We start from the raw sequence: 23,993 nt of genomic DNA, 5'->3' as shown, positions 1-23,993 counted from the left end.
TTATGCCGCCCAGAGTGGCTGGGGAGGCCCAGCCAGATGGGCGGGGTACAAATAATAAATTATTATTATTATTATTATTATTATTATTATTATTATTATGCACAGAATGAAGAAGAGTTTGCTTTTGTTAGGGATGGAGAAGGGAGATTTGATTCAGTTTGCGTTTAGATGTGAACACACATTATTCACACTTTCTGAAGCAGCACAGGAACCAAAACGCAGTCATCCTTTGAATCTACGCTACTCTGAATTTTGCAATTCAGTTCTTCTATCAAGTAATGTGTTGGGGGGGGGATGTGCACTATGAAGAAAAGTGTGCATAGAAACACACATATTCTTAGCAAAACTAACATCCAAAAATGCACAATATATTAGGGACTACAAAAATGTGTATATTAAAGGGAAATGCAAACATGTTGTATCAGAAGAAAATTGCATTGTAATGCTAATGACTTTACATGAGGACTTGAAAACCCCAAAATAAATTAAAACTGATGTTGAAATCTGAAAAACGAAACTTAAGCTGGAAAAATGAGAAACTGAGAAACACCAAAATTGATAGGTTCTCCCATCCCTAACATTCATCCATGCTGAACTGACTTGCCAGGCAACTTCATTGGGCAACCTTCAAATTCTAACATTATCAGAAGAGGTCGTATGATTTCCCTGCCTCCCCTCCCAGTTCATAATCCCCTGTCCCCGCAGGGCAGTAGTTGCGTCTAACCAACAATCTCTTTGATCGATAGCCCAAATGTGGAGGTGGTTGACATGATCCAGAAAGGCGACCGAACGAAGTTTGACGTGGAGGTTCTCAAGCAGCTGCTGAAACTCCTACCTGAAAAGCATGAAGTAAGCTGTGCCCTAAACACACATAAGCAAAGTCTTATTTCAGTTCTTCTCTGTGTTGCAGTGAGTATGTAAACGCAGTGATGTTCTTGGAACTTAACCCTTCTGCTTTCTTCTCAGATAGAAAACCTGAAATCCTTCAAAGAAGAAAAGGACAAATTAGCAAATGCAGATCAGTTCTATCTTCTGCTCCTTGGGGTTCCTAGGTAATGGAAAGCCTCACATCTTTTAACAGGGGCTGTTAAGGAAATGAATCCTATGTTCTAACAGATTGACAGAGGCCCTGACATTGTATCTGTGGACATCAAGGTTCACCTCCCAATTTATGTGTTTTTAATTGAGAATTTTTGGCTTTTGTTGCTTAGTGAGGAGTTGTCTGTTTTGAGGGAAGGTTGGTTTCTTTTGTCTTGCCTGCGTTTTATTAGTTTTTGGGAAGTGGAGGCATTTTATCTGTAGTACCAGAACGGGTGTTTATTCAGAATCTTTTCTCTTGTAAGTTGAAGCCATTGGTTTGAGTCCTACCCTCCAGAGCAGGAGAAAACAAGCTTGCTCCATCTTCCATGTGACAGCCCTTGAGATATTTGAAAATAATAATAGTAATAATAATAGTAATAAAAATAATAATAATAAATTTATTATTTATACCCCGCCCATCTGGCTGGGTCTCCCCAGCCACTTTGGGCGGCTCCCAACAGAATATTAATAATAATAAAAAAGCGATAAAACATCAAACATTTAAAACATCCCTAAACAGGACTGCCTCAGATAGTGGTGTCATTTGTTATTCCACTAGTGTTGTATATCAGTGGTTCTCAACCTGTGGGTCCCCAGATGTTGTTGGACTACAACTCCCATCATCCCTGAGCTCTACCCTTGCTAGCTAGGGGTGATGGGAGTTGTAGTTCAACAACATCTGGGGACACACAGGTTGAGAAAGGCTGCCATATATTGTTTGACTACAACTCACATCATCTACCATTGACCATGTTGAGTGAGACTAATTAGAGTTGTACTCCACGGCCCCTGGGAACCCTGCGCTGGCTCCCCCTTGAGTAAAATGACCCCGAGCTGAATAGGCCAGTCCACGTAGTTCAGTATAAGACAGTGACGTATGTTCAGACTACATTAGTGCAGGTATACTGCTTTCAGATTTGGAGGTTCCACTTGCCTCTGGTGGCTAGTAGCCATGAAAAGACCTGTCTCTGTTAATGTGCCTGAGAATTCAGCTATCTAGAGGTGCCTGCAGGGAAGCTGGGCCACTTAGATCAACATAACATAGCTTTGACCAAGCTCCTCCTCAGCAAGAGCTAGCCTAAAATAATATCAACTCTTAGTTCTGATTAAATGCACAGCATGGTGTTCCCACACTGGTTTTCTATTTATTATTATTATTGTCATTTAACCCGGACACTGAGGTCCAGCGCCGAGGGCCTTCTGGCGGTTCCCTCACTGCGAGAAGCGAAGTTACAGGGAACCAGGCAGAGGGCCTTCTCGGTAGTGGCGCCTGCCCTGTGGAACGCCCTCCCATCAGATGTCAAAGAAATTAACATCTGACTTTTAGAAGACATCTGAAGGCAGCCCTGTTTAGGGACGTTTTTAATGATTGATGTTTTAATGTATTTTTACTGTTTTGTTGGAAGCTGCCCAGAATGGCTTGGGTATAAATAAGTTGTTGTTGTTGTTGTTGTTGTTAAATATTTTCTTAAGTTACAAAAGTACATACCGTATTTTTCCATGTATAATTTCCATGTATAATTCCATGTGATATATTGAGGGTTGTCTTATACACGGATTAATATGCTAAGTAAGCGAGGGCCGGGGTTGTAGGCTTCTTATCTGATCTTCCCAGCTTAGGAAGAGTATCTGGTGAGTGCCAGTATGTGGTGTATTACAGCACCAGTTCCATCAGCCTGAGTGGGGGATCGTCGAAAAGCTGCTCAACAGCTCAGCGAACTTACAAAAGAAGCTCAAAAACTGTTGAGGGCTCCCAAAAATAGGAGTCGTCTTATACATGGGGTCGTCTTATACATGGAAAAGTACGGTACATCTTTCTCTATTTTCAGATCATAAAGTCCTTTTTACAGATCAGTTCTAGCTGATGTGAGACTTTAATGCCGTTTACAGTATAAAGTTGGGGCAGAAGAGAGAGCAGGGAAGAGCAGGGGCCAGTGCGCTTTCATCCTTTCAGCATAATGTATGTGCGATGTTTTTGTGCCAGCGTCACTGTTTCTGTTCCAGCTACCAGCTGCGGATCGAGTGCATGCTCATGTGCGAAGAGACGGCCGTTCTGCTGGAGATGCTGCAGCCCAAAGCCGAAACCATCAGGAGGGCCTGTGAAGGTAAACAAGGGCTTAACCCCTAGGTAGATAATAATAATAATAATAATAATAAATTTTATTTATATCCCGCCCTCCCCAGCCGAAGCTGGGCTCAGGGCGGCTAACAACAATAAAACAATACAAAAGTACAACACAAACAACACTCTAAAATCATTCATTATAAAATTAATTAAATTCAAGCCACTGGCCACTATTGGGCCAGAGCTCCGCGAACATTGCCGAGGGAGGGAGTCAGGCTGTGCCCTGGCCAAAGGCCTGGCGGAACAGCTCTGTCTTGCAGGCCCTGCGGAAAGATGTCAAGTCCCGCAGGGCCCTAGTCTCTTGTGACAGAGTGTTCCACCAGGTCGGAGCCACAGCCGAAAAAGCCCTGGCTCTAGTTGAGGCCAGCCTAACTTCTCTGTGGCCTGGGACCTTCAAGATATTTTTATTTGAAGACCGTAAGTTTCTCTGTGGGGCATACCAGGAGAGGCGGTCCCGTAGGTACGAGGGTCCTAGGCCGTATAGGGCTTTAAAGGTTAAAACCAGCACCTTAAACCTGATCCTGTACTCCACCGGGAGCCAGTGCAGTTGATATAGCACCGGATGAATGTGATCTCGCAGCGAAGACCCCGTAAGGAGTCTCGCTGCAGCATTCTGCACCCGCTGGAGTTTCTGGGTCAGTCTTAAGGGCAGCCCCACGTAGAGCGAGTTACAATAATCCAGTCTGGAGGTGACCGTCGCGTGGATCACAGTGGCTAGGTCAGGGCGAGAGAGGTAAGGAGCCAACTGCTTAGCTTGGCGGAGATGGAAAAATGCCGCCCTTGTTATAGCTGCAATCTGCGCCTCCATGGAAAGGGAGGTGTCGAAGATTACACCCAAACTCTTAACGGACGGTGCTGGCACTAACTGCGCCCCCGCAAGAGATGGGAGTTGCCCCCCCAATCCCATATCGTCCCGTCCCAGCCACAGGACCTCTGTCTTCGAAGGATTTAGCTTCAACCGGCTCCCACGTAACCATCCAGCCACAGCTTCCAGACATCTGGTCAGTGTGTCTGGGGCCGAGTCAGGATGGCCATCCATCAACAGATAGAGTTGGGTGTCATCGGCATACTGATGGCAACCCAGCCCAAAACTCCGGACAAGCTGGGCGAGGGGGCGCATAAAGATGTTGAAAAGCATTGGGGAGAGTATCGCACCCTGAGGTACTCCACACACCAAGGAGTGGCGCGATGACAATTCCCCCCCAAGCGCCACCATCTTGTGCCAGTTCTTTAAAAATGTAGTATAAACACTGACAACTGGGAAACACTGGCCTACGAGCGCACCAGTTGGAGAACAGCCTTTACCAAAGGTGTTGTGGGCTTTGAAGACACTCGAACTCATGACGCAAGGGAGAAACGTGCTAAGAGGAAAGCACGCCTGGCAAATCCACACCGTGATCAACTCCTGCCCAGAAACCAATGTCCCCACTGTGGAAGGACGTGTGGATCCAGAATTGGCCTCCACAGTCACTTACGGACTCATTGTTAAAACCGTGTTTATGGAAGACGGCTACGAGTGATCACCAAAGAAGAAGAGATCTTTTGTGCTCCCCAATGTTTAGACATCCCATCTCAGATGGAGATGTTCAAAGAAATCAAACTCCCCGGGAGGTGTTCTACGGCAGTCCTATATAGAGTAGACCCATTGAAGTTAATGACTTAACTTGGGTTCATTTATAGGTAGGACTTGGTCGAATGAGGAATTGGGTTTTTTTATGAGAAACCAGGTCATATGCTGCCCCAATGCACAGATCTGTGTTTGTGCAGGAAATGCAAACTTTAGCTGTCTTATGTACTCGGTGCCTCCAGATTAGGCTAGCACAGATCAGCCGAGTGATGGTGAATGGAATGGAGCCACGATCCGTTCGGCATGCAGTGTGCTAGTCCCATCTGCATAGCAACAGTTTCCAAAGAAACCTCAGCCCATAAATGAGCTGTAGGTGCTGCTGCCCTTCACTTGAAAGCCAGCTTCCTGGGTTAGAAATCTGTTCTCCTCCATACCCCTCAAATTAAGGCGTTTTGCTTACTCACGCAAAGATAACTCTGCAAGGGAGGACTGGGGGCACGATGGCAGGCCTCACCTCTCTGTATGTTTCCTAACCTTTATTTGGGAAGGGCTGTAGCTCAGTAGTAGAGCTTTGCATGCAGAAGATCCCAGGTTCAATTCTCCGCATATCTAGGGATTCAAATGTCTCCTATTTTGAAACCCTGGGGATTCACTGCCAGTCAGGGTAAGTTGCACTGAGCTAAATGGACCAGTGATATTTACTAATCATAAGGCAGCTTCCTAGACTCCTGGTTCTAAATCTGATATAGGAATCTTCCATGGCTATGCACAGAAAGAAAGTACTTTTCCACACAATGCAAACTGTGGAACTCACTGCTGCAGGAGGCAGTGATTGACACCGACTTGGATGGCTTTAAAAGAGGACCGGGCAAATTCTTGAAGGAGAAGTCTATCAATGGCTACTAGCCACAATCATAGAATGGTCGTTGGAGGGGACCCTGAGGATCATCTAGTCCAACCCTCTGCAATGCAGCTGTCTCATACCTGCAACTTTGGCAGTATCAGCATCATGCTCTAACCAGCTGAGCTATGCACTCTCAGAGGCAGCATTTCTCTAAAAACCAGTTGCTTGGAATCACAGATGGGGAGAGGGCTGTTGCCCTAAGGTCTTGTTTTCAGGCTTTGTACCAGTTAATTTTTTTCCTCCCCCAGATCTCCTCACCAGCCAACGGTTGCCTGTTTTCTGTCAGTTGATCCTGAAAGTTGGAAACTTCTTGAACTACGTAAGTGATAGTTTAAAACATGCACTTTAGAAGTGGCCTTAGTCTTTGCCTTCCTTTCCCTGCGGTTTAGGGATGGGAGAGAGATTTGTTTCAGTTCAGTTTTAAAGGCAAACCTACATATGTTTGTGCTTCTTGCAAACCAAAACATAGTTATCCCTCAAAATTCACACTCCTCTGAATTTTGCTATGCAGTTCTTCAGTTGGGTAATGTTCACACCCTAGGGCAAAGTGTGTGTAAAAATTCATTATTAATAATATTTAAAATAATAACATACAAAAAAAACCCTTTCTATCTGGGGAAATTGTTTGCAAAAAAAAAACAAACCACATGTACCATATTGGCCTGAATATAAGCCTCAGTTTTTCCCCAAATTCTGACCATGAAAAGTTAAAGTGTGGATTATATTCGCGACCTTACGGTATGCAGCCAGGAGCGCAGGACAAACAGCGCCAGGAGTGCGGCAAAGTGGCACCCGTCCCATGCGTAGTCCCCCGTCCTCTCCCCCAAGGCCTGGAAGGGAGAGAGCAAGAAAGGGGAAAGGCTGCCAGAACACAACACAGCTAACCCCCGCCCCCAGTATGCAGTCAGGAGCAGCGAGGAATGGAGCGGCTTATATTTGGGTATTTTTTTCTTATTTTTTTCTCTTCCCCCCCCCTCCAATTTTAAAGGTGCGGCTTATATTCAGGTGCGGCATATATTCGGGCCAATATGGTATTTTAGGTGAATTTTTCGTGAGTTTTTTTTATGTAAGAAAAAATGCTCAAACTGATGCGGAAATGTGGTGAACGGAACTTAACGACTGGAAAAATGAGAAACTGGCAGAAACCAAAATGGGCAGATTCATCTATCCCTACTGACTCTGTCAGAGACAGCATTTCTCTAAATGCCAGTTGCTAGCAATCTCTTTTGGGAAGAGTTCTATTGCACTCAGAACCTGCTTGCAAACATCCCATAATCAAATGGCTGGTTAATGTGAGAACAGGATGCTTATCTAGATTGGCCTTTTGCTTGAACCAGCAAGGCTCTTCTTATGGGTCCATTTTGGTGTGTTTTTCTTCTTTCCGCAGGGAAGTCACACGGGAGATGCCGACGGCTTTAAAATTGGCACTTTGCTCAAACTAACAGAAACTAAAGCAAACCAGACTCGCATTACGCTGCTCCACCATATTTTGGAGGTATTTCCTGATATTTCGTGGGTTTTATATAATGTAATTTTATGCTGTGTGAACCGCCCTGAGATCTGTGGATGGAAGGCGATATACAAATTTAAATGATGATGATGATGATGATGATAATAAATGTTTTCTTTTTTTGCTTAGGAAGTAGAAAAAAATCACACAGACTTGCTGCAGCTTCCCAAAGACATTGAATATGTTTCAAAGGCAGCAGGGTAGGAACACATTGTGTGCATGCATGCATGCATGTGGGCGGGTGTGTTTTAAAAAATGTAAAGTTGTTGCCAAGAAAAAAATGAGACTGTCAGGGCTTTGGTCTTTGAATGTCATACTTCAGAGCAGGAGTGGGGAACTTGCAACCCCCTACAGATGTTGTTGAACTGCCAGGTCACGTCAGCCCCAAACAGCAGAGCCAGTTGTCAAGGATGATGCAGACTGTAGTCCAAGATTTGGCTAGAGGTCCCCTGTTCCTGTTTCCAAATGTACTGTAGTGAACTTCCTCATAGTTTTTAATCCTCTGCCCAAGACCTACAGTTGCCTGACCTTGATCTCTGGAAAGAGATTTTATATAAAATAGGCAAGGGCCTTTATGTACAACTTGTTGGTGCTGGGTTTCTTTATTTTTAATTATTTTGCTTTTAATTTTTTAAATAAAATTACTGTACACACACACACACACACACACACATATTATATTTTGCCTTGGGATTTTGGGGTGCAAATATCTCCTATCAATAAATAAACTTCCAATGGGAATTTTATCCCTCAAAAGCCCCACATAACTCCCAGTTCCTTCCCAGGATTAGCAGATCCAGATGCCAGAACTTGTGGCCTGTTCCTTTTCAGGATCAACCTTGATGTGATACGTTCTGAATCCAGTTCCAATCTGAAAAAGCTGCAGGATCTTGAACGGAAATTGTCATCATCAACGGAAGACGTGAGAGCCCAGTATGGAAAAGCCATTCAGGTAGGTCTGCGACAGGCTCACTGCGCTTAGAGGCCTCCGCCATTTTGCCAGGGCAGTCTGCTGCTGTGTTTGTTGGATTGTTTTTTAAATTCTGACCTAAATCCAATGTCTTTCAGGAGAGCATCAGCGCTAACAAGAAGTTGGAGGCCGAGTTCGAAGTCATTGAAACGAAGAAAGTAAAGCTTGCCAACTACCTCTGCGAGGACCCAAACAAGTTGTCTTTGGAAGATATGTTTAACACCATGAAAACTTTCCGGGATCTCTACATCAAAGCGTTAAAGGTTTGAGTTTGAGAATGAAATAGTGGGATCCTAAATACTGTAAGGAATAGGAGATAAGGTGGGGAATCTGTGAACTGCAACATCAGCATCATCATTTAGCATGTAGGATTACAATATGTACAGAAAAGGAAGCGCAGGAAAAATCAGATAATGCTTCTGGCAGTGGAGATAGAATTTAGCCATCATGGTTAGTAGCTGCTGTGGCAGCCTGATAATAAAGCAAACCTTTGTTTTCGTGTTTTTGTTTTTTTAGAAAAAAGAAGTAGGGCTTGTTTTTCTAAGGCAGAGCTCTACCCGAGTGGTATTAGAGGAAAATGATTTAAAGTTACCGTAATCATTATTATAGACAGATAAAAGAGATTTACTCTACCTGATTATTTTGTGGATATGTTATAATAATATATAAAAGTCTCAGCAGAAATTAGTACTTGTACAACCAATGTGCAGGGAGAGGAGATGAAGTATTGTAACATAATTACGTTGAATTTAATTGAATATTGAAATGAAAATTGGGAAATCTAATGTATTTGGACCAGCAATGGAAGGATGGAAAAAGAAGGAACATCTGGGGGGTGGGAAGTCAGTTTTTAAGTTTGTATTAAATTTGTATTAATTTGGTGACAATTTGTTTTTGGTTTTTTAAAGGAAAATCAATTTAAAATAATCTGCAAATAAAACTAAAGCAAACCTTTGATATGCCCTTTACATGCCAGTGTCTCCTACCCACAGGAGAACAAGGACCGAAAGGAGCAAGCAGCAAGAGCTGAGAAACGGAAGAAGCAGCTGGAGGAAGAAGAGGCGAAGAGGCAGAAAGGAGAAAATGGAAAGATCAGTGAGTATCTCAATGGGCTTGTTGACGTAATGCAGTAGGTGCTTGAGCAAGAGTGCTCTTGGTCATGGAAGTTCTGCTCAGTGCCTTGCTGTCTTCCCAGGTTATTTTTACAAACATGGATCAGGAAAATCTGTTCCAGTACTCACTAGTGCAGTGGTTTCTCAGACTTTTTTTTTCTTTGGGCCACACTTTCAGAATTAAAATTTGCTTGTGCCACACTCATTATTTTTATTATTGATAACAAATGCATTGGAAAACAAAGAGAAACAACTCCCAGCAGTGCTTTGTTTATAAGAGTATCACTTGTTGCTCTTGCTCTCGTTTTGAAAAGATTGTGAAGCAGGCACAGGATTTTGTTGTGGTTGTTGTTTAGTCGTTTAGTTGTGTCCGACTCTTCGTGACCCCCTGGACCAGAGCACGCCAGGCACTCCTGTCTTCTACTGCCTCCCGCAGTTTGGTCAAACTCATGTATGTAGCTTCGAGAACACTGTCCAACCATCTCGTCCTCTGTCGTCCCCTTCTCCTTGTGCCCTCCATCTTTCCCAACATCAGGGTCTTTTCCAGGGAGTCTTCTCTTCTCACGAGGTGGCCAAAGTATTGGAGCCTCAGCTTCAGGATCTGTCCTTCCAGTGAGCACTCAGGGCTGATTTCCTTCAGAATGGATAGGTTTGATCTTCTTGCAGTCCATGGGACTCTCAAGAGTCTCCTCCAGCACCATAATTCAAAAGCATCAATTCTTCAGCGATCAGCCTTCTTGATGGTCCAGCTCTCACTTCCATACATCACTACTGGGAAAACCATAGCTTTAACTATACGGACCTTTGTTGGCAAGGTGGTATCTATGCTTTAAAAAGATACCCCACCATATTCTGCAAAAAAAAATAATTAATGGTGATAGTATGCTATACTGTATTACACTAAAATGTTAAAATGTTTCTTTGAAGCTTCCCACCACACCCTTTGAGAACCACTGCTTCTAGTGCAACACAATATGATGGATTCAGTTGCCACAAAAAATGGCAAACTCCAAAAGTTTTTCGGAAGATAATTGACAAAGATTAGACTCCAGCAAAGCCAAAGCCACCTTTAGCTTTCTAACATGGAATATTGCAGGCTGGCCTAAAAAGGGAGCTGACCCGTCCTTTGTTAAATTCATCCAAGATTATGACATTGTATTTTTACAGGAGACCTGGAGTACAAGCGAATTACATGTTAATGGCTTTTCCTCGTTCTGCCTCTCAGGATCACCAATATGATGGATTTTGGGATCATGTAGCCATGCTGCTAGGGAAAGAATAATGGTGTAGGCTGCCAGTGGGCAGCACACTGCATGGAAGAAAATTAAGTAAAAAGTTTCAATTAAACTACAGTGGTACCTCGGTTCTCAAACGTCTCCGTTGACGAACATTTCGGAACCCCAACGCTGAAAACCCGAAAGTAAATGCTTCTGTTTTTGAACGTGCCTCGGAAGTCGAACACTGGGTGTTTTTCAATTTTCTCAACTGAATTTGCAGGCAGCCCTTTGTGCCTCGGTTTTCGAGCGCTTTAGAACTTGAATGGTCTTCCAGAATGGATTATGTTCAAGAACCGAGGTGCCACTGTATTCTTCTTCCACCAACCAGATAATAATAATAATACTAATAATAATAATAATAATAATAATTTATTTATATCCCGCCCTCGCCAGCCAAAGCCAGACTCAGGGCAGCTAACAACAGTAAAATAAATACAACATGCTCTCCAGATGTTTTGGGCAACAACAATTAACAGCGTTATCCTCTGTGGTTTTGTCTAATCCTTTCTTAAAGCCATCCAGGATGGCAGCCATCCCTACATCTCGTGGCAGCTTAAATATAAGTACCTTCTTTTTGAAATTCAGAAGCCCCAGCATGTCAGCAGCCCGTCACACTGATCGTCCGGCTAACTCTCTCCTCTATTTCCAACTGCAGTTAAGAAAGGAGCTGTGAAGCAAGACGAAGTGTGTGTTATCGATGCTTTGCTGGCTGACATCAGGAAGGGGTTCCAGCTGAGGAAAACGGCCAGGAACAAAGCCGATACAGACACACCCGCGAAGACATCACCCAGTCAACCGCAGAAAGGGAAAGAAAATGGTAAGAACAGGAAATCTAAAAGTCGTAGTAATACAGTCGTATCTTGGTTTTTGAACAGCCTAGTTCTCGGACGTTTTGGCTCCTGAACGCTGCAAACCCATAAGTGACTGTTCCGGTTTGAGAACTATTTTTGGAAGCCAAACATTCCAACGGGGCTTCCGCGGCTACCCATTGGCTGCAGGAGCTTCCTGCAGCCAATCGGAAGCCGCGATTTTGCGAACATTTTGGAAGTCGAATGGACTTCTGGAACGGATTCCGTTCGATTTCCAAGGTATGACTGTAGTAGCAATTGCTGTTTCTGCTGCTGCTGCTTCTGTTGTGAAAACTAACGTGTTATTCCCCACCCTTTACCCTGATATCCCATGGCAAGATAAAAGACAACATTAAAACAGATTTAAACAACTTGCAATCGCAAAAATCCACCCATCACTACAATGAAAATGAGTTTTTTAATTTTATGGGCAGCCCTGTCCCATAAAACAATTGCTCTTTTTGGCGGCAGCCAGGGGTGGGGTGGGGATTTTAAGAACATAAGATTTCCTGCTCGCTTAGGTGGCGAAGGTCCACCTAGACAGGCATTCTGTTCTCAAAGTGGCCTACGGGACCTGATTCCAATGGGAAGCCTGCAAGTAGGACCTGAACACAACAGGTCCCAGCAACTGATACCCAGAGCATCTGTGCAATGCTGCTTTGTGTGGGTAGCATTTCATCTGAGTGAGCCCCCGTGTGGCAGAATCTGGAATTTACCATTTCGGAGGCTGGGACTAGACATTAGGGCAAATAGGAGGCTGAGCTAGAAAGCAGCAACCCAATGACATTCAATTTATATCCCACCATCTTCTCCAAGGAGAGGGACGCGGGTGGTGCTGTGGGTTAAACCACAGAGCCTAGGACTTGCCAATCAGAAGGTTGGCTGTTCGAATCCCCGTGATGGGGTGAGCTCCCGTTGCTCGGTCCCTGCTCCTGCCAACCTAACCATTCGAAAACACGTCAAAATGCAAGTAGATAAATAGGTACCCCTCCGGTGGGAAGGTAAACGGCGTTTCTGTGCGCTGTTCTGGTTCGCCAGAAGTGGCTTAGTCATGCTGGCCACATGACCCGGAAGCTGTACGCCAGCTCCCTCGTCCAATAAAGCGAAATGAGCACCGCAACCCCAGAGTCGGCGACGACTGGACCTAGTGGTCAGGGGTCCCTTTACCTTTACCTTTATCTTCTCCAAGGAGCTAAAGTTGGTGTATGCTGTTCTCTCCCTCCTCATTTAACGCTGACAACAACCTTGTGAGGTAGGATAGGCGGCAAGGCAGTAACCAGCTCAAGGTCACCCAGTCAGTTTCATGGCTGAGTGGGGCTCTGAACCCTCTTCTCCCAGGTCCATAGGAGTCAATAAAATATTTGAGGGGGCTGGGCCCCCCCAAAATTGATGGGCATTGCCATTCAAATGGTGTGTGTGCACCGCATCATGTGATCAGTTATGCGGGGCTTACTTGCCCCCACCCAATATTTTATTTAGGTGGGCACCCCTGCCCAGTTCCAAGGCTGATGCTCTAGCCCAGGCATAGGCAAACTCGGCCCTCCAGATGTTTTTGGGACTACAACTCCCATCATCCCTAGCTAACAGGACCAGTGGTCAGGGGTTATGGGAATTGTAGTCCCAAAACATCTGGAGGGCCGAGTTTGCCTATGCCTGCTCTAGCCACTGCACAACACTGCCACATCAACAGTTACTCAGCATGTGGCATCACATCATATTTTCCATCTCCCCCAATGGCAGGCGGTAGAATAAAGGAAGGGCAGGGAAACTCGCATTACTAAGAAACAGAGGTAAGGGACGCGGGTGGTGCTGTGGGTTAAACCACAGAGCCTAGGACTTGCCGATCAGAAGGTCGGCGGTTCGAATCCCCGCAATGGGGTAAGCTCCCGTTGCTCAGTCCCTGCTCCTGCCAACCTAGCAGTTCAAAAGCACGTCAAAGTGCAAGTAGATAAATAGGTACCGCTCTGGCGGGAAGGTAAACGACGTTTCCGTGCGCTGCTCTGGTTCGCCAGAAACGGCTTAGTCATGCTGGCCACATGACCCGGAAGCTGTACGCCGGCTCCCTCGGCCAATAAAGCGAGATGAGCGCTGCAACCCCAGAGTCGGCCACGACTGGACCTAATGGTCAGGGTCCCTTTACCTTTACCTTTAAGAAAGAAGGGGGAGAAACCAGAAAGTCTTGGTTGGGGCTGGCGCTAGGGAAACTGAAGAGCAGCCTGAACGTTTGTCCAACAGCGTGTTTCTTTCTCATTCACAAAAAACAACAACCCAGAGATGGATCTGATCCTTATGTATTTTGTCAAATTTTTTCAGGCCAGCCTGCCAAAGACCCAGCGAAGGAGGAAGGGGGAAAGGATGTGGTTGCACAAACTAAGCTCCAGAATCAAGTAGAAAAAACAGCTTCGGATGTTGTAACCCCAGTTAAGACACAGGAGGCTGTCGCTGACCCCGTGGCTTCTGACAAGCCCGTTCCCGAAGTGGGGAGTGGGAGATGTTCTCCAACCCGGCCTGGTACTGAGACGAGTTCCTTGAATTCATTTCCACTAGAGGGAGGCGGAAAATCAGGAAATGGCGCAAACGTGCAAGAGGGGGCCGTCCCTTGTAGTGCCCAGGACAACGTGGACTTCAATGACTTGGTGTTGTCCCAGTCGACCTCCTTCATCAAGTTTGGGAGCAGCACCTCAGGCCTCGGAAGCGAAACTATTTCATTAAGCTCTGGAGACCCAGCTGGCGGAACAGAACTGGTTTGTTCGCAGAACGGCTTAAATCCAAATGACCAGGTGAGCGGCGCCGCCAGGAAAAGCGGCAGAAAGGAGAAAGATCCTGGACATACCACAGAGCTACTAACCCCAGAGGCGCCGAAGGAAGCGATCAAGGAAAACAAAGAACCTTCTATAGACTCTCTGGTGGACATCTCTCAGGAGAAGTCCTTCTCGGAGGAGCCGGTGACGGATTCTTCGTGCTCAGCAGCGGTCCCTCCGGAGCAAGCCCTTGCCGACAAGGAGGGCCAAAGGGGCTCCTCAAAGCGAAAGAAGAAGAAAAGGCACAGCAAGAGCAACTCAAGTAAGCCCTTTTTGAATTGTAATTGCTGGAGGTCAAGACTGAGCCGAACTTAGCTAGCTTGCTCACGGGCCTCATTCAGGCAGACCTGCCCTCTCTCTTTTGGAGATTTTCAGGGATGGGGAAAAAGGGCAAAGTGTTCATCCCCTTTGGGAATGGCAGCCACACTCCCGACTTCTGCCTGGCACATTTATTTATTTATTTATTTATTTATTTATTTATTACATTTTTGTGCCGCCTTTTATCCATAGATCTCAGGGCGGTTCGCAACTGCAAGATAAGAAACCATGGGCAGCAATGACAGGCATTAGCCTGAGGTAGCTTCAGATGTCGCCATCGCATAGCCAAATCCGATTGGCTACGTAACTTCCTTGGGAAGTCAACTCCGACCGAGGGCGACGCTTCCGTTCCCTTACTCTGATTTGACTTTGTGACACAGCCAATGAGATGTGGCCACCTGGCGATGTTTGTAGCCAGCTCCGAGGGTTCTGTCTGCCCTCCCTCTGGCATCTTGAGGGTAAAAAAGAGAAATAAAAAACAGGTGCACACTGGTCCAGTAAATAAGTGGTGAGAAATCTGAGTGGCTTGGAGAACATCTTCCCCTCTCCACCAAATCCCGTTTCGAAACAGAATATCTGAGAATTGTTGGCTAAGTGTTATTGGAGGTATACTTTTATATAATGGACAGGAAGCTGAAGCTTATTTACAGTGGTACCTTGGTTCTCGAACTTAATCTGTTCTAGGAGTCCATTTGACTCCTGAAACAGTTCAAAAACCAAGACGCGGCTTCTGATTGGCTGCAGGAGCTTCCTGCACTCAATCGGAAGCCGCGTCAAACATTCACCTTCTGAAAAATGTTCACAAACCGGAACACTCATTTCCGGGTTTGCGGTGTTTGGGAGCTGATTTGTTCTAGAGCCAAGCCGTTTGAGTACCAAGGTACCACTATATATCTAAATTAGATTATTTCTCCCCCCCCCCATCTAATCTACCGATTAGATGCCCATGGGAAGCCCACAAACAGTGCAACAGCACTCTCCTCGGTTGTGATTCCCAGCAACTCATACTCAGTGTCATTCTGCTTCTGCCAATGGATCATAACTATTGCAGCTGGTAGGCACTGACAATAGTTATTGAACCTCCAAGAGAATAATTACAATGTCCTGCAGCTGGACTTCTGCATTTTCATTCCTTGCAAATGCACACATCCACCCTACAAAAAAAAAAAGATGGACGTCTGTCTTTCTGCTTCAGAGCTCTTGCTAAACTTGTATGCAAGCGTCATCAGTTCATTAATTATGACTGATCAACTAAAGCTCCCGAGGTTAACCGGCTAAGACGTCTTTAATCAAGCGACTTCTTTGTGACATCCCGCTGACCTTTGGCCCGAATGGCCATGTTGTTAACAGTTTTGGTATTGCTAATCACCTGGCTACATTCAGCGTCTCTCTTTTATTTGAAAGCAGTGGTTGACACTGATTTAAAAGCGATGGTTGATACTGGAGATAATAAAGCAAAAAGAGGTTGTGAGTTGCAGTGAGGTATGTAAACCACCGGGGGCAGCTTCTCTGTGTGAACTAACCGTCGCGTTTGGGACTTCCCATGCCTAATGATCATTGCCACGTAAAGCTGTGCTTCTGCCTCTGTAATGGCTAATTATATGCGCTATATTCTTTTCGTGTGTGTAATTTTGCCATCCGGGTCCAATCTCTGTAGCTACTGGAGTCACTAGCAAGACTCCTAGTTGCTCAGGATTGGGCCCAAGGTCTTACCTTTTTTTGTGTCAAGCCAATCATCGTTTCCTCACAGGAAAATTTTCGTCTCCTGTTGAATCGTTTAATGTTGTCAGGCGTGTGGGGATTACGGGTGTCCTTTTCGTCTTGATTTCTGTTTTCCATACCTTAAAATCCTGTAAAAATGCAATTTCAGTTATGTTCTCCTTCTTTGCAACAGTAGAATGAAACTGAGGCTTTCACACAGCCATCCATTGAACTTCATGGCAAAATAGAGCTTTGAGAGAAGATTTCAGCCCAAACCGTTCTGCGCACCGGGCCCACTCCATTGCTGAAACACTCTAGTAATATAACTCTAGTAATATAGGGACAGGGACGCGGGTGGCGCTGTGGGTAAAAGCCTCAGCGCCTAGGGCTTGCCGATCGAAAGGTTGGCGGTTCGAATCCCCGCGGTGGGGTGCGCTCCCGTTGTTCAGTCCCAGCGCCTGCCAACCTAGCAGTTCGAAAGCACGCCAGTGCAAGTAGATAAATAGGTACCGCTGTGGCAGGAAGGTAAATGGCGTTTCCATGCGCTCTGGTTTCCGTCACAGTGTTCCATTGCACCAGAAGAGGTTTAACCATGCTGGCCACGTGACCCGGAAAGCTGTCTGTGGACAAACACCGGCTCCCTCAGCCTAAAAGCGAGATGAGCGCCACAACCCCATAGTCACTTTTGACTGGACTTAACCATCCAGGGGTCCTTCACCTTTAATAATGTAACTCTTATTGTTTGCAGAGTGCTTTGGCAGGTTGAAACCACTTCTCATGTTTGCAGTCCTTACCACAACCCCTTAACTTGGGCCAATGTGGTTATCTCAAACTCAAGATTCCTAATTCAAAGCGCGCATTGGTCAATAGCCAGTAGAGAAGGTAGGAAGAAAACAGAACACATAAAACACAATAGTATATATACATTAAGTACAATATTAGATGTACGGTTGAATCAAAACAAGACAGTCCTTACCCACAGGTTTACAAGGTGTTTTTGAGGAGCAACTTCATGGCCCACCTGCTCTGCCTTATTAGGGTTGCACTTAAACCGGTCTTTAAAATAGAGGACTGTCCTCTGTGAAATGGGACACATGGCCACCCTATTCCAGACAGCAGGGTCACAGTGCACAGACAGGCATATCTAGTGCTTTTTTCTTTAAAAATATGTTTAGTGGTACTCTCATTTTGACTCAAGAAAATCATCATTTTATAGTTCAAATCGGGGGGAAATAAATACAGTATAGACGTACCTTGGAAGTTGAACGGAATCCGTTCCAGAAGTCCATTCAATTTTCAAAACGTTCGGAAACTAAAGCGCGGCTTCTAATTGGCTGCAGGAAGCTCCTGTAGCCAATCGGACGCCGCGGAAGCCCCATCGGACGTTCGGCTTCCAAAAATAGTTTGCAAACCGGAACAGTCACTTCTGGGTTTGCGGCGTTCGGGAGCCAAAACGTTTGAGAACTAGGCCGTTTGAAAACCAAGGATAAATGGACAAAAGTACAAAGATTCACAAGATGTTTAGGGGTATGCGTACCCCTGCGTCGCCACCAGAAAAAAAGCACTGGGCGTATCTGTGAGTCACCAACCCACCACCACCAAAGACTCCTCTGTTCACTGGAGCTGTGACATAAATCTGGATCAAAGTCCTGATAATCTGATGGTGGGTTTGCACTGCTGTTGGATATCCAAAGGACTCTTCAGTTCTTCCATTGCTCAATGAGACTCCACTCAGATTTTGCCTTCGGTGGTGTAAAACAGGCATTCCCCCCCATCTGTGGCCTTTTAGATGTTGCCGCACTCCAAGTCCCATCACTCCCAGCAAGCATGGTCCAATGTCAGGCACAATGGATGTTGTAGTCCAAGATGCCTGGAGGGTAGCAGTTTGGGGAGGACAAAGTGTCAAGAAACAAGAAGAAGAATATCCTGAAATTGCATAGTTACTCCTCCTTTGCCTTCTGATTGCAAGCCACCATAACATAACCCAATGAATCAATGACATGTGATCTCTAAACGCCTTGTTACATGACCAGTGTGTTTGTTTTACCAGGCCTTCCATTCCCACACCCTTACCCAGCTAACTCTGTAAATACCCGTACTGGAAACGATATGGAACATCTTTCCCAAGAGATCCCAATAATTGTCCACAAATGGCCAGTCTTTTTCCATAAGAGCACTTTGTTCAGTAAATATCCTATTCAGAGTTCCCTATTCTCAATCACAGACCCCACAAAAAAGGAAAATCTTCCAATCAGTCCATGAAGATGAACAAAACTCAAGAAGCTCAAGTACAGTTTTTAAAAGAAGTTATAAAATGTTCATCTTAATAGCTATGCTGTCAATATAGCCTTTATACGCATAGTGACTTTGGCGAACATGCAAGCTGTTTCTGTTGGAGGCTGTAGTAGACATTTTCATTTCACCCCTCCCAATAATGCATTCACTTGAAAACGCAAGTCAAGGCAAAAAAAATCATTTATCCGCAATATTTATAAACTGCTCCCTCTCCCCCACCATAGAACCAAAGTGGAACTCTCAAATTTCATTATCCCTTTCAGCTTGGGAGGTTTGCAGACTGCTAAAACTCTCAGTCATCTCCCCAGGAAAAAAATGGCACATGAAGCTGCAGCAGTGTTAGAGCTAAACAGATTGCAGCGTGGACAGAGATCGTGCATGATGCTCCAAATTAAGCAACCCCTTTGCTTCAAAATGGCACTAAGGAAATTGATGTGTCCTTTCCTTTGCAGGTGGCGCAGCGAGACAGAAAAAATAAAAAGAAGCACATTCTTCAGTAACATATGCTATGGAAGGTAGCCATGGTAACGGGGGTAGAGGTGGGGTTGTTTTTTTCTCCTAGGGTGACGGTGGGTATTTAATAGGTAGCACCCAGATGCAAGAGATTTCCAAACATACGTGCCTTATGCGAAGTTCTAATTCTATACAAACTCCCTCCCGGTTTCATGCTGTTGCGACAGGCCTCTGGTCAGTGTCACACTGGATGAACCACTCTGGGTAACTCACAGATCGAATGCCTGCAGAAGCCGAGGGAGATGTGGCCTAAATGGTGCCTCTAGGACCCAATGGCAGGGATAATTCAAGCCAACACTGTCAACTTCCTATTGGAAGTGCTTCCATTAAATGACTGTATAAATGGGCGCTGGCCATTGAAAGATATGCGGGACCAAGGTTGTGTTGTTTGTTGTTTGTTACTGTTGTTACATGAAATGCAAATGCTCTGCTGTGTCTGTTCCTACAAAGACCCACGCTCCTGTTCCAACTGAAATAACAAATTTGGCAATGCTATAAGGCCTCACCAGACTAAAGCAAGCAAGTTGTGCAGGAAGGCGAACAGGAAACCCCAAGATCTTTTCCTCAAAGCTTACTCTTTCAAACTTGTAAACATACCAAATAATACACAGTTCCCATTTTAGGTAATAGCACTGATATATACTTTGTCATGGAAGCCTTAGAGAACCCAACAGTCAGGAAGCTAAACAAGAACTTCATTGATGCTTAAGCAAGAACAGAACAGCAAAAGGAAGTGCCTGACTCCACTCAGATACAACTAGATCCAGTGCCACCTAGTGACTACACTTTAGAATGACACTATCCATGCAGACCTATTCTGCATAAACTCCTAGCATTTATGCATCAAACACATCATCTGCTGTGTCAATGACGAGCCATGGGCAGCTGCCACAGGTCAGCAGGGAGTTAAAGCCCAGGAATACACAGAAACACTTTAGAGCCAGGAAGACCTTGTTGTTCAGTCAAGGTCCCAGCTCAAACAGGAAACCATTTATAGCCCTTCTGTGCACAGCCTGGATGGGCAGGACCAGTCCAGAGTCTTAAGAATACTTTACTGCCAGGAACATACTCCAGTATGTGGCTTTGATAGCCTGCTTCCAACACGACAGCTGCACAGAGACATACTAGCTCCACCAAATCCTGACATAGTGTTCCATCTCCATGGACAATAAGTCCATCAATGGCTACTAGGCACAATGGCTATCTTCTGCCTCCACTGTTGTTGGGAATCACAAGCAGGGAGAGTTCTGTTCTCAAGACCTGCTTGCGGGTTTCCCATCAGCGTCATGTTGGCCGCTATGAGAACAGGGTCCTGGGCTTAGCCTGATCACACAAGGACCTTCTTATGTTCCTATGTTCCAGTTACTTCAGACAAAAAGCCCAGTCTGCGCAGGCCTCTGAATGAAGTGGTCAGGTCCTAAAGAGATAAAATGGGGCTGCATGACTTCAGAACGAGGTGATGTTTTTGGATGCTGCCTTATATATATATATTATTTTTAAAATCCCTGGAAGTAGAAAACTAGCACAGCTGGCTTGGCTAAATCTCCTTCCCCCTGGGGAGTGGCAGTTTTGAATGCAGGCTTGCATTTTATTTTTTTAAAAAAAAGAGAGAAATCCCTGAAAGTCGGAAGCTAACACAAAAAAACCCAGCTAAAGCCCTTTTCTCTAGATAAGCTAGTTGCTATAAACTGAAGTCCGTTCAAAAGCTATGACCACCCCCTTCCTGCAGCCTGAAGTGGTAATAGTCGATTCTGCCTCACATAGGACAGATCTAAACTCATGGTTTATAAAGTTAAGGAATGGTTTTCATAACACAGATGGACACATTGCACCCTACTTTTAACGTTCATAATGCATTATTAAAATGTGGCACAAGAGGGCGCTGCAGAGCAACCAGGAACTGGCAGTAGGGAAACAGCATTTTTACGGAGAAAACAAGGTGTGGAAATGCTTTAGAATTGCCAGAATGCCCTGTGATGTTTTGGAATGATATATCGTTCTAATAACATTAAACAGGTCAGTGTAGATCCAGCCTGAATCAGCTGCACTCTTGACTGGGAGGGTGTCGTAACTCTTTTCCTGCCTTCAGCTCAGCAACACACGAACCCTGCGCCCCACAACTCTGTGTGTCTTTGCCAGAAAAAACACTTGCCAAAGTATTAACATCCTTAACTCCCTAAAAGCGTTTCACTCAAAACCTTTCCATGAGAAACCTCTGGATTTCAAAACCTGCTTTGTTTGGGGTTGTTGTTTTTCACTGCCTAAACTCGAGGGATTCTGTACAGGCTATGTGGCTTTAATGAACTTAAAACCTTTTGGTGTTCACTAATTGGAACCTTACATAATCTATCCTAAGAAGTGATTTACGTCATTGTTTATTTCTGTTGGATATGTACATAGCTGCCCCCCTTCTGTATATTTTACCCAGGTGACATTGAAATATTACGTTGAAAGTATGGAAATAATTTTATATGCTGAGCTTAGTAACAATATTAATTGCACAAATTCTTGTTAATGACTTACAAGAGGCTAGACGCTCTGCTGAACTGAGATGGGTGTCGTATGGTGGCTTATTTTGCCTAACACTGACTCAGAGGGCAGCCAGTTCTGACCATTTCTTTTAGGTGATCACAGGATTTCATTTTGTCGAAAAGATCACAAGAATACTTAGGGCACCTTAAAACTGATTGTGCATGTCATATTTGGAGATGGTTTTGTTTGCAAAGTCCTGTTATCTAGCCCTGACCTAGCTTTGGAAAAGCTAGGCATTTATCTCCCTGTGGCCAACCACCTAGGCAAAACCCCAAAAAGCAGGTCAGGGCTTGATCTCTGCAAGGCATAGTGAGCAGAAAGGGACACATTTCAGGCAAACAACAGAGCACCAGACCAAACTCATGGACCAAACAAATGCATAGACAATAGGGGGCTATGGGGCTGGATTGAGGGAAGACCAATGCTCAGTGGTAGACCATCTGTCTGGCATGCAGAGGTTTCTAGGTTCGTTCCCAGCCTCTCCAAGTAGAGTTGGGGGTGTCACCTGCCAGAGACCCCAGAAAAGCCACTGCCAGTCCAAGAAGACAATACTGAGCTAGATGGATGAATGGTCTGTTCAATATAAGGTAGTGGGTTTCGCCGCTGCTGCTCTCCTCTAGGGTAACCAGATGCAAAGAGGGATGGACTCCTGTACCTTCAATTGAGTGGAACAGAGTGTAGCTGCGGTCAAACATCCCTGCATTCCAGGTTGTACCTGCCACACTTCCTGTTACTGTACAGTGTTACTGTCCCTCCACCAACCCAAGATGGAAGAAGCAGGAATTCAGTGGGACTTTGGTAGAAAGCCTTGGTTTTTAAGGAAGAGGGCAGCCTTGTCCAGCTCTGGGTGGACTAATGATGATTTCACAACGTAACTTCTCCAACTCTGTGTATATGCCTACTTCCTGAGTGCAATAAACTGGCTTATATTAAATATATTCCTCTAAGTCTGCCTCTTTTTTTAATTGAAAAAAAGTTGCATGAGAATTATGGTTTATTATATTTTAGGGTCCCCCAAAACGGAACCCAAAGTGGCACACACAAAAATGAAAATATGAAAAGTGCTAGAATGTGCAGAATTGCGATCTCCTGCCAACCCCTCCAGGTCCATCAAACACCACTCACAACGTGGCTTTTTTTCTTCACGGTTGAAGTCCTGCATCTTGGAGTAAGACCCATTTGCATTCAGAGTGACTAGCTTCCGAATCCGTGAGATTGAGATTTTTGCTCACAGTGTGTCAAAACCCATGTGGCATTTGCAGAAATACTAAATTTAAAATGTGTACATTAGGAGGGACGCAGGTGGCGCTGTGGGTTAAACCACTGAGCCTAGGACTTGCTGATCAGAAGGTCGGCGGTTTGAATCCCCGCGACGGGGTGAGCTCCCGTTGCTCGGTCCCTGCTCCTGCCAACCTAGCAGTTCGAAAGCACGTCAAAGTACAAGTAGATAAATAGGTACCGCTCCAGCGGGAAAGTAAACAGCGTTTCCGTGCGCTGCTCTAGTTCGCCAGAAGCGGCTTAGTCATGCTGGCCACATGACCCGGAAGCTGTATGCCGGCTCCCTCGGCCAATAAAGCAAGATGAGCGCCACAACCCCAGAGTCATCCTCAACTGGACCTAATGGTCAGGGGTCCCTTTACCTTTACATTAGGAGAGACGTACAATAAAGTGCCTAACCCACCCTCTAGTGACTCAATGTTATTTTATTTATTTTTGTGATTATATCTGACCTTTTCCTCCAATGAGCAGAGGTTGGATGGCCATCTGTCATGGATGCGTTAGTTGAGATTCCTGCATTGCACAGGGTTGGGCTAGATGACCCTCAGGTTCCCTTCCATCTTTACGATTCTATGATAAGGTGGCATGATAAGGATTCTTCCCCCTCTCCATATTAGCCTCACAACACCCCGTCGAGGTAGGTTAGGTGGAGAAGCAGTGACTGTCCCAAGGTGAGCTTCACGGCCGAGTGAAAATGTGAACCCAGGTGTCCCACATCCTAGAACAGCGCTCTGGCCACCACAACGCACTGGTTTGTTTTTTATACAGAATGTTTCCATGCTGCTGGATCAAACCACACACTAAGCAGTTTGCGAGTGAAACTGTAGATACATCACCGTTAGAAGCCAGAAAGCAAATTCTATACACACACGGACAGACATCTCAGAAGGTCTTCAGAGCAGCATCATGCATTATGATATCACATCACTCCTGGAAGGGTGCCAGAGATGTTAAAAAGCAGAGCAAAAACAAACAAACCCTCAACCATCTCATAAATTTCAGGTAAGACTCAGCCCCTGTCTTCAAGAAAGGTCAGTCCACTCCTAGCTCATGGGCAGTGGAGTCAAGGGGATTCCCTGGGCTGTAAATACAGGTCCAACACTTAGGCCCTGGAGAGCAGAAAAGTGATCTGAACAAGGGGCAAGTTTGAGGCATCTTAGGT

The 23,993-nt window shown here is 45.2% G+C and overlaps 1 protein-coding gene across 1 annotated transcript in view; it reads left to right on the top strand.

Moving 5' to 3' along the window:
• INF2 (inverted formin 2) overlaps window positions 1–22,491 on the top strand; it is a 74,004-nt gene extending 51,513 nt beyond the window's left edge. The window contains exons 11-23 of the mRNA XM_053361490.1: window positions 747–849; window positions 967–1,052; window positions 3,085–3,185; window positions 5,925–5,995; window positions 7,064–7,171; window positions 7,316–7,386; window positions 8,018–8,138; window positions 8,255–8,419; window positions 9,149–9,251; window positions 11,201–11,362; window positions 13,707–14,456; window positions 15,920–15,994; window positions 18,961–22,491. Coding sequence (XP_053217465.1) covers window positions 747–849; window positions 967–1,052; window positions 3,085–3,185; window positions 5,925–5,995; window positions 7,064–7,171; window positions 7,316–7,386; window positions 8,018–8,138; window positions 8,255–8,419; window positions 9,149–9,251; window positions 11,201–11,362; window positions 13,707–14,456; window positions 15,920–15,993 — 1,915 coding nt within the window. The 3' untranslated portion in view covers window position 15,994; window positions 18,961–22,491. The remainder of the gene's footprint in view (window positions 1–746; window positions 850–966; window positions 1,053–3,084; window positions 3,186–5,924; window positions 5,996–7,063; window positions 7,172–7,315; window positions 7,387–8,017; window positions 8,139–8,254; window positions 8,420–9,148; window positions 9,252–11,200; window positions 11,363–13,706; window positions 14,457–15,919; window positions 15,995–18,960) is intronic.
• Window positions 22,492–23,993: the final 1,502 nt, after the last annotated feature.

The sequence above is a fragment of the Podarcis raffonei genome, chromosome 1, assembly GCF_027172205.1.
Source record: "Podarcis raffonei isolate rPodRaf1 chromosome 1, rPodRaf1.pri, whole genome shotgun sequence".
In the NCBI taxonomy this organism is placed as follows: Eukaryota; Metazoa; Chordata; class Lepidosauria; order Squamata; family Lacertidae; genus Podarcis; species Podarcis raffonei.
Note: the sequence above shows the minus strand (reverse complement) of the source record. Positions and strands in the feature narration are given on the sequence as shown.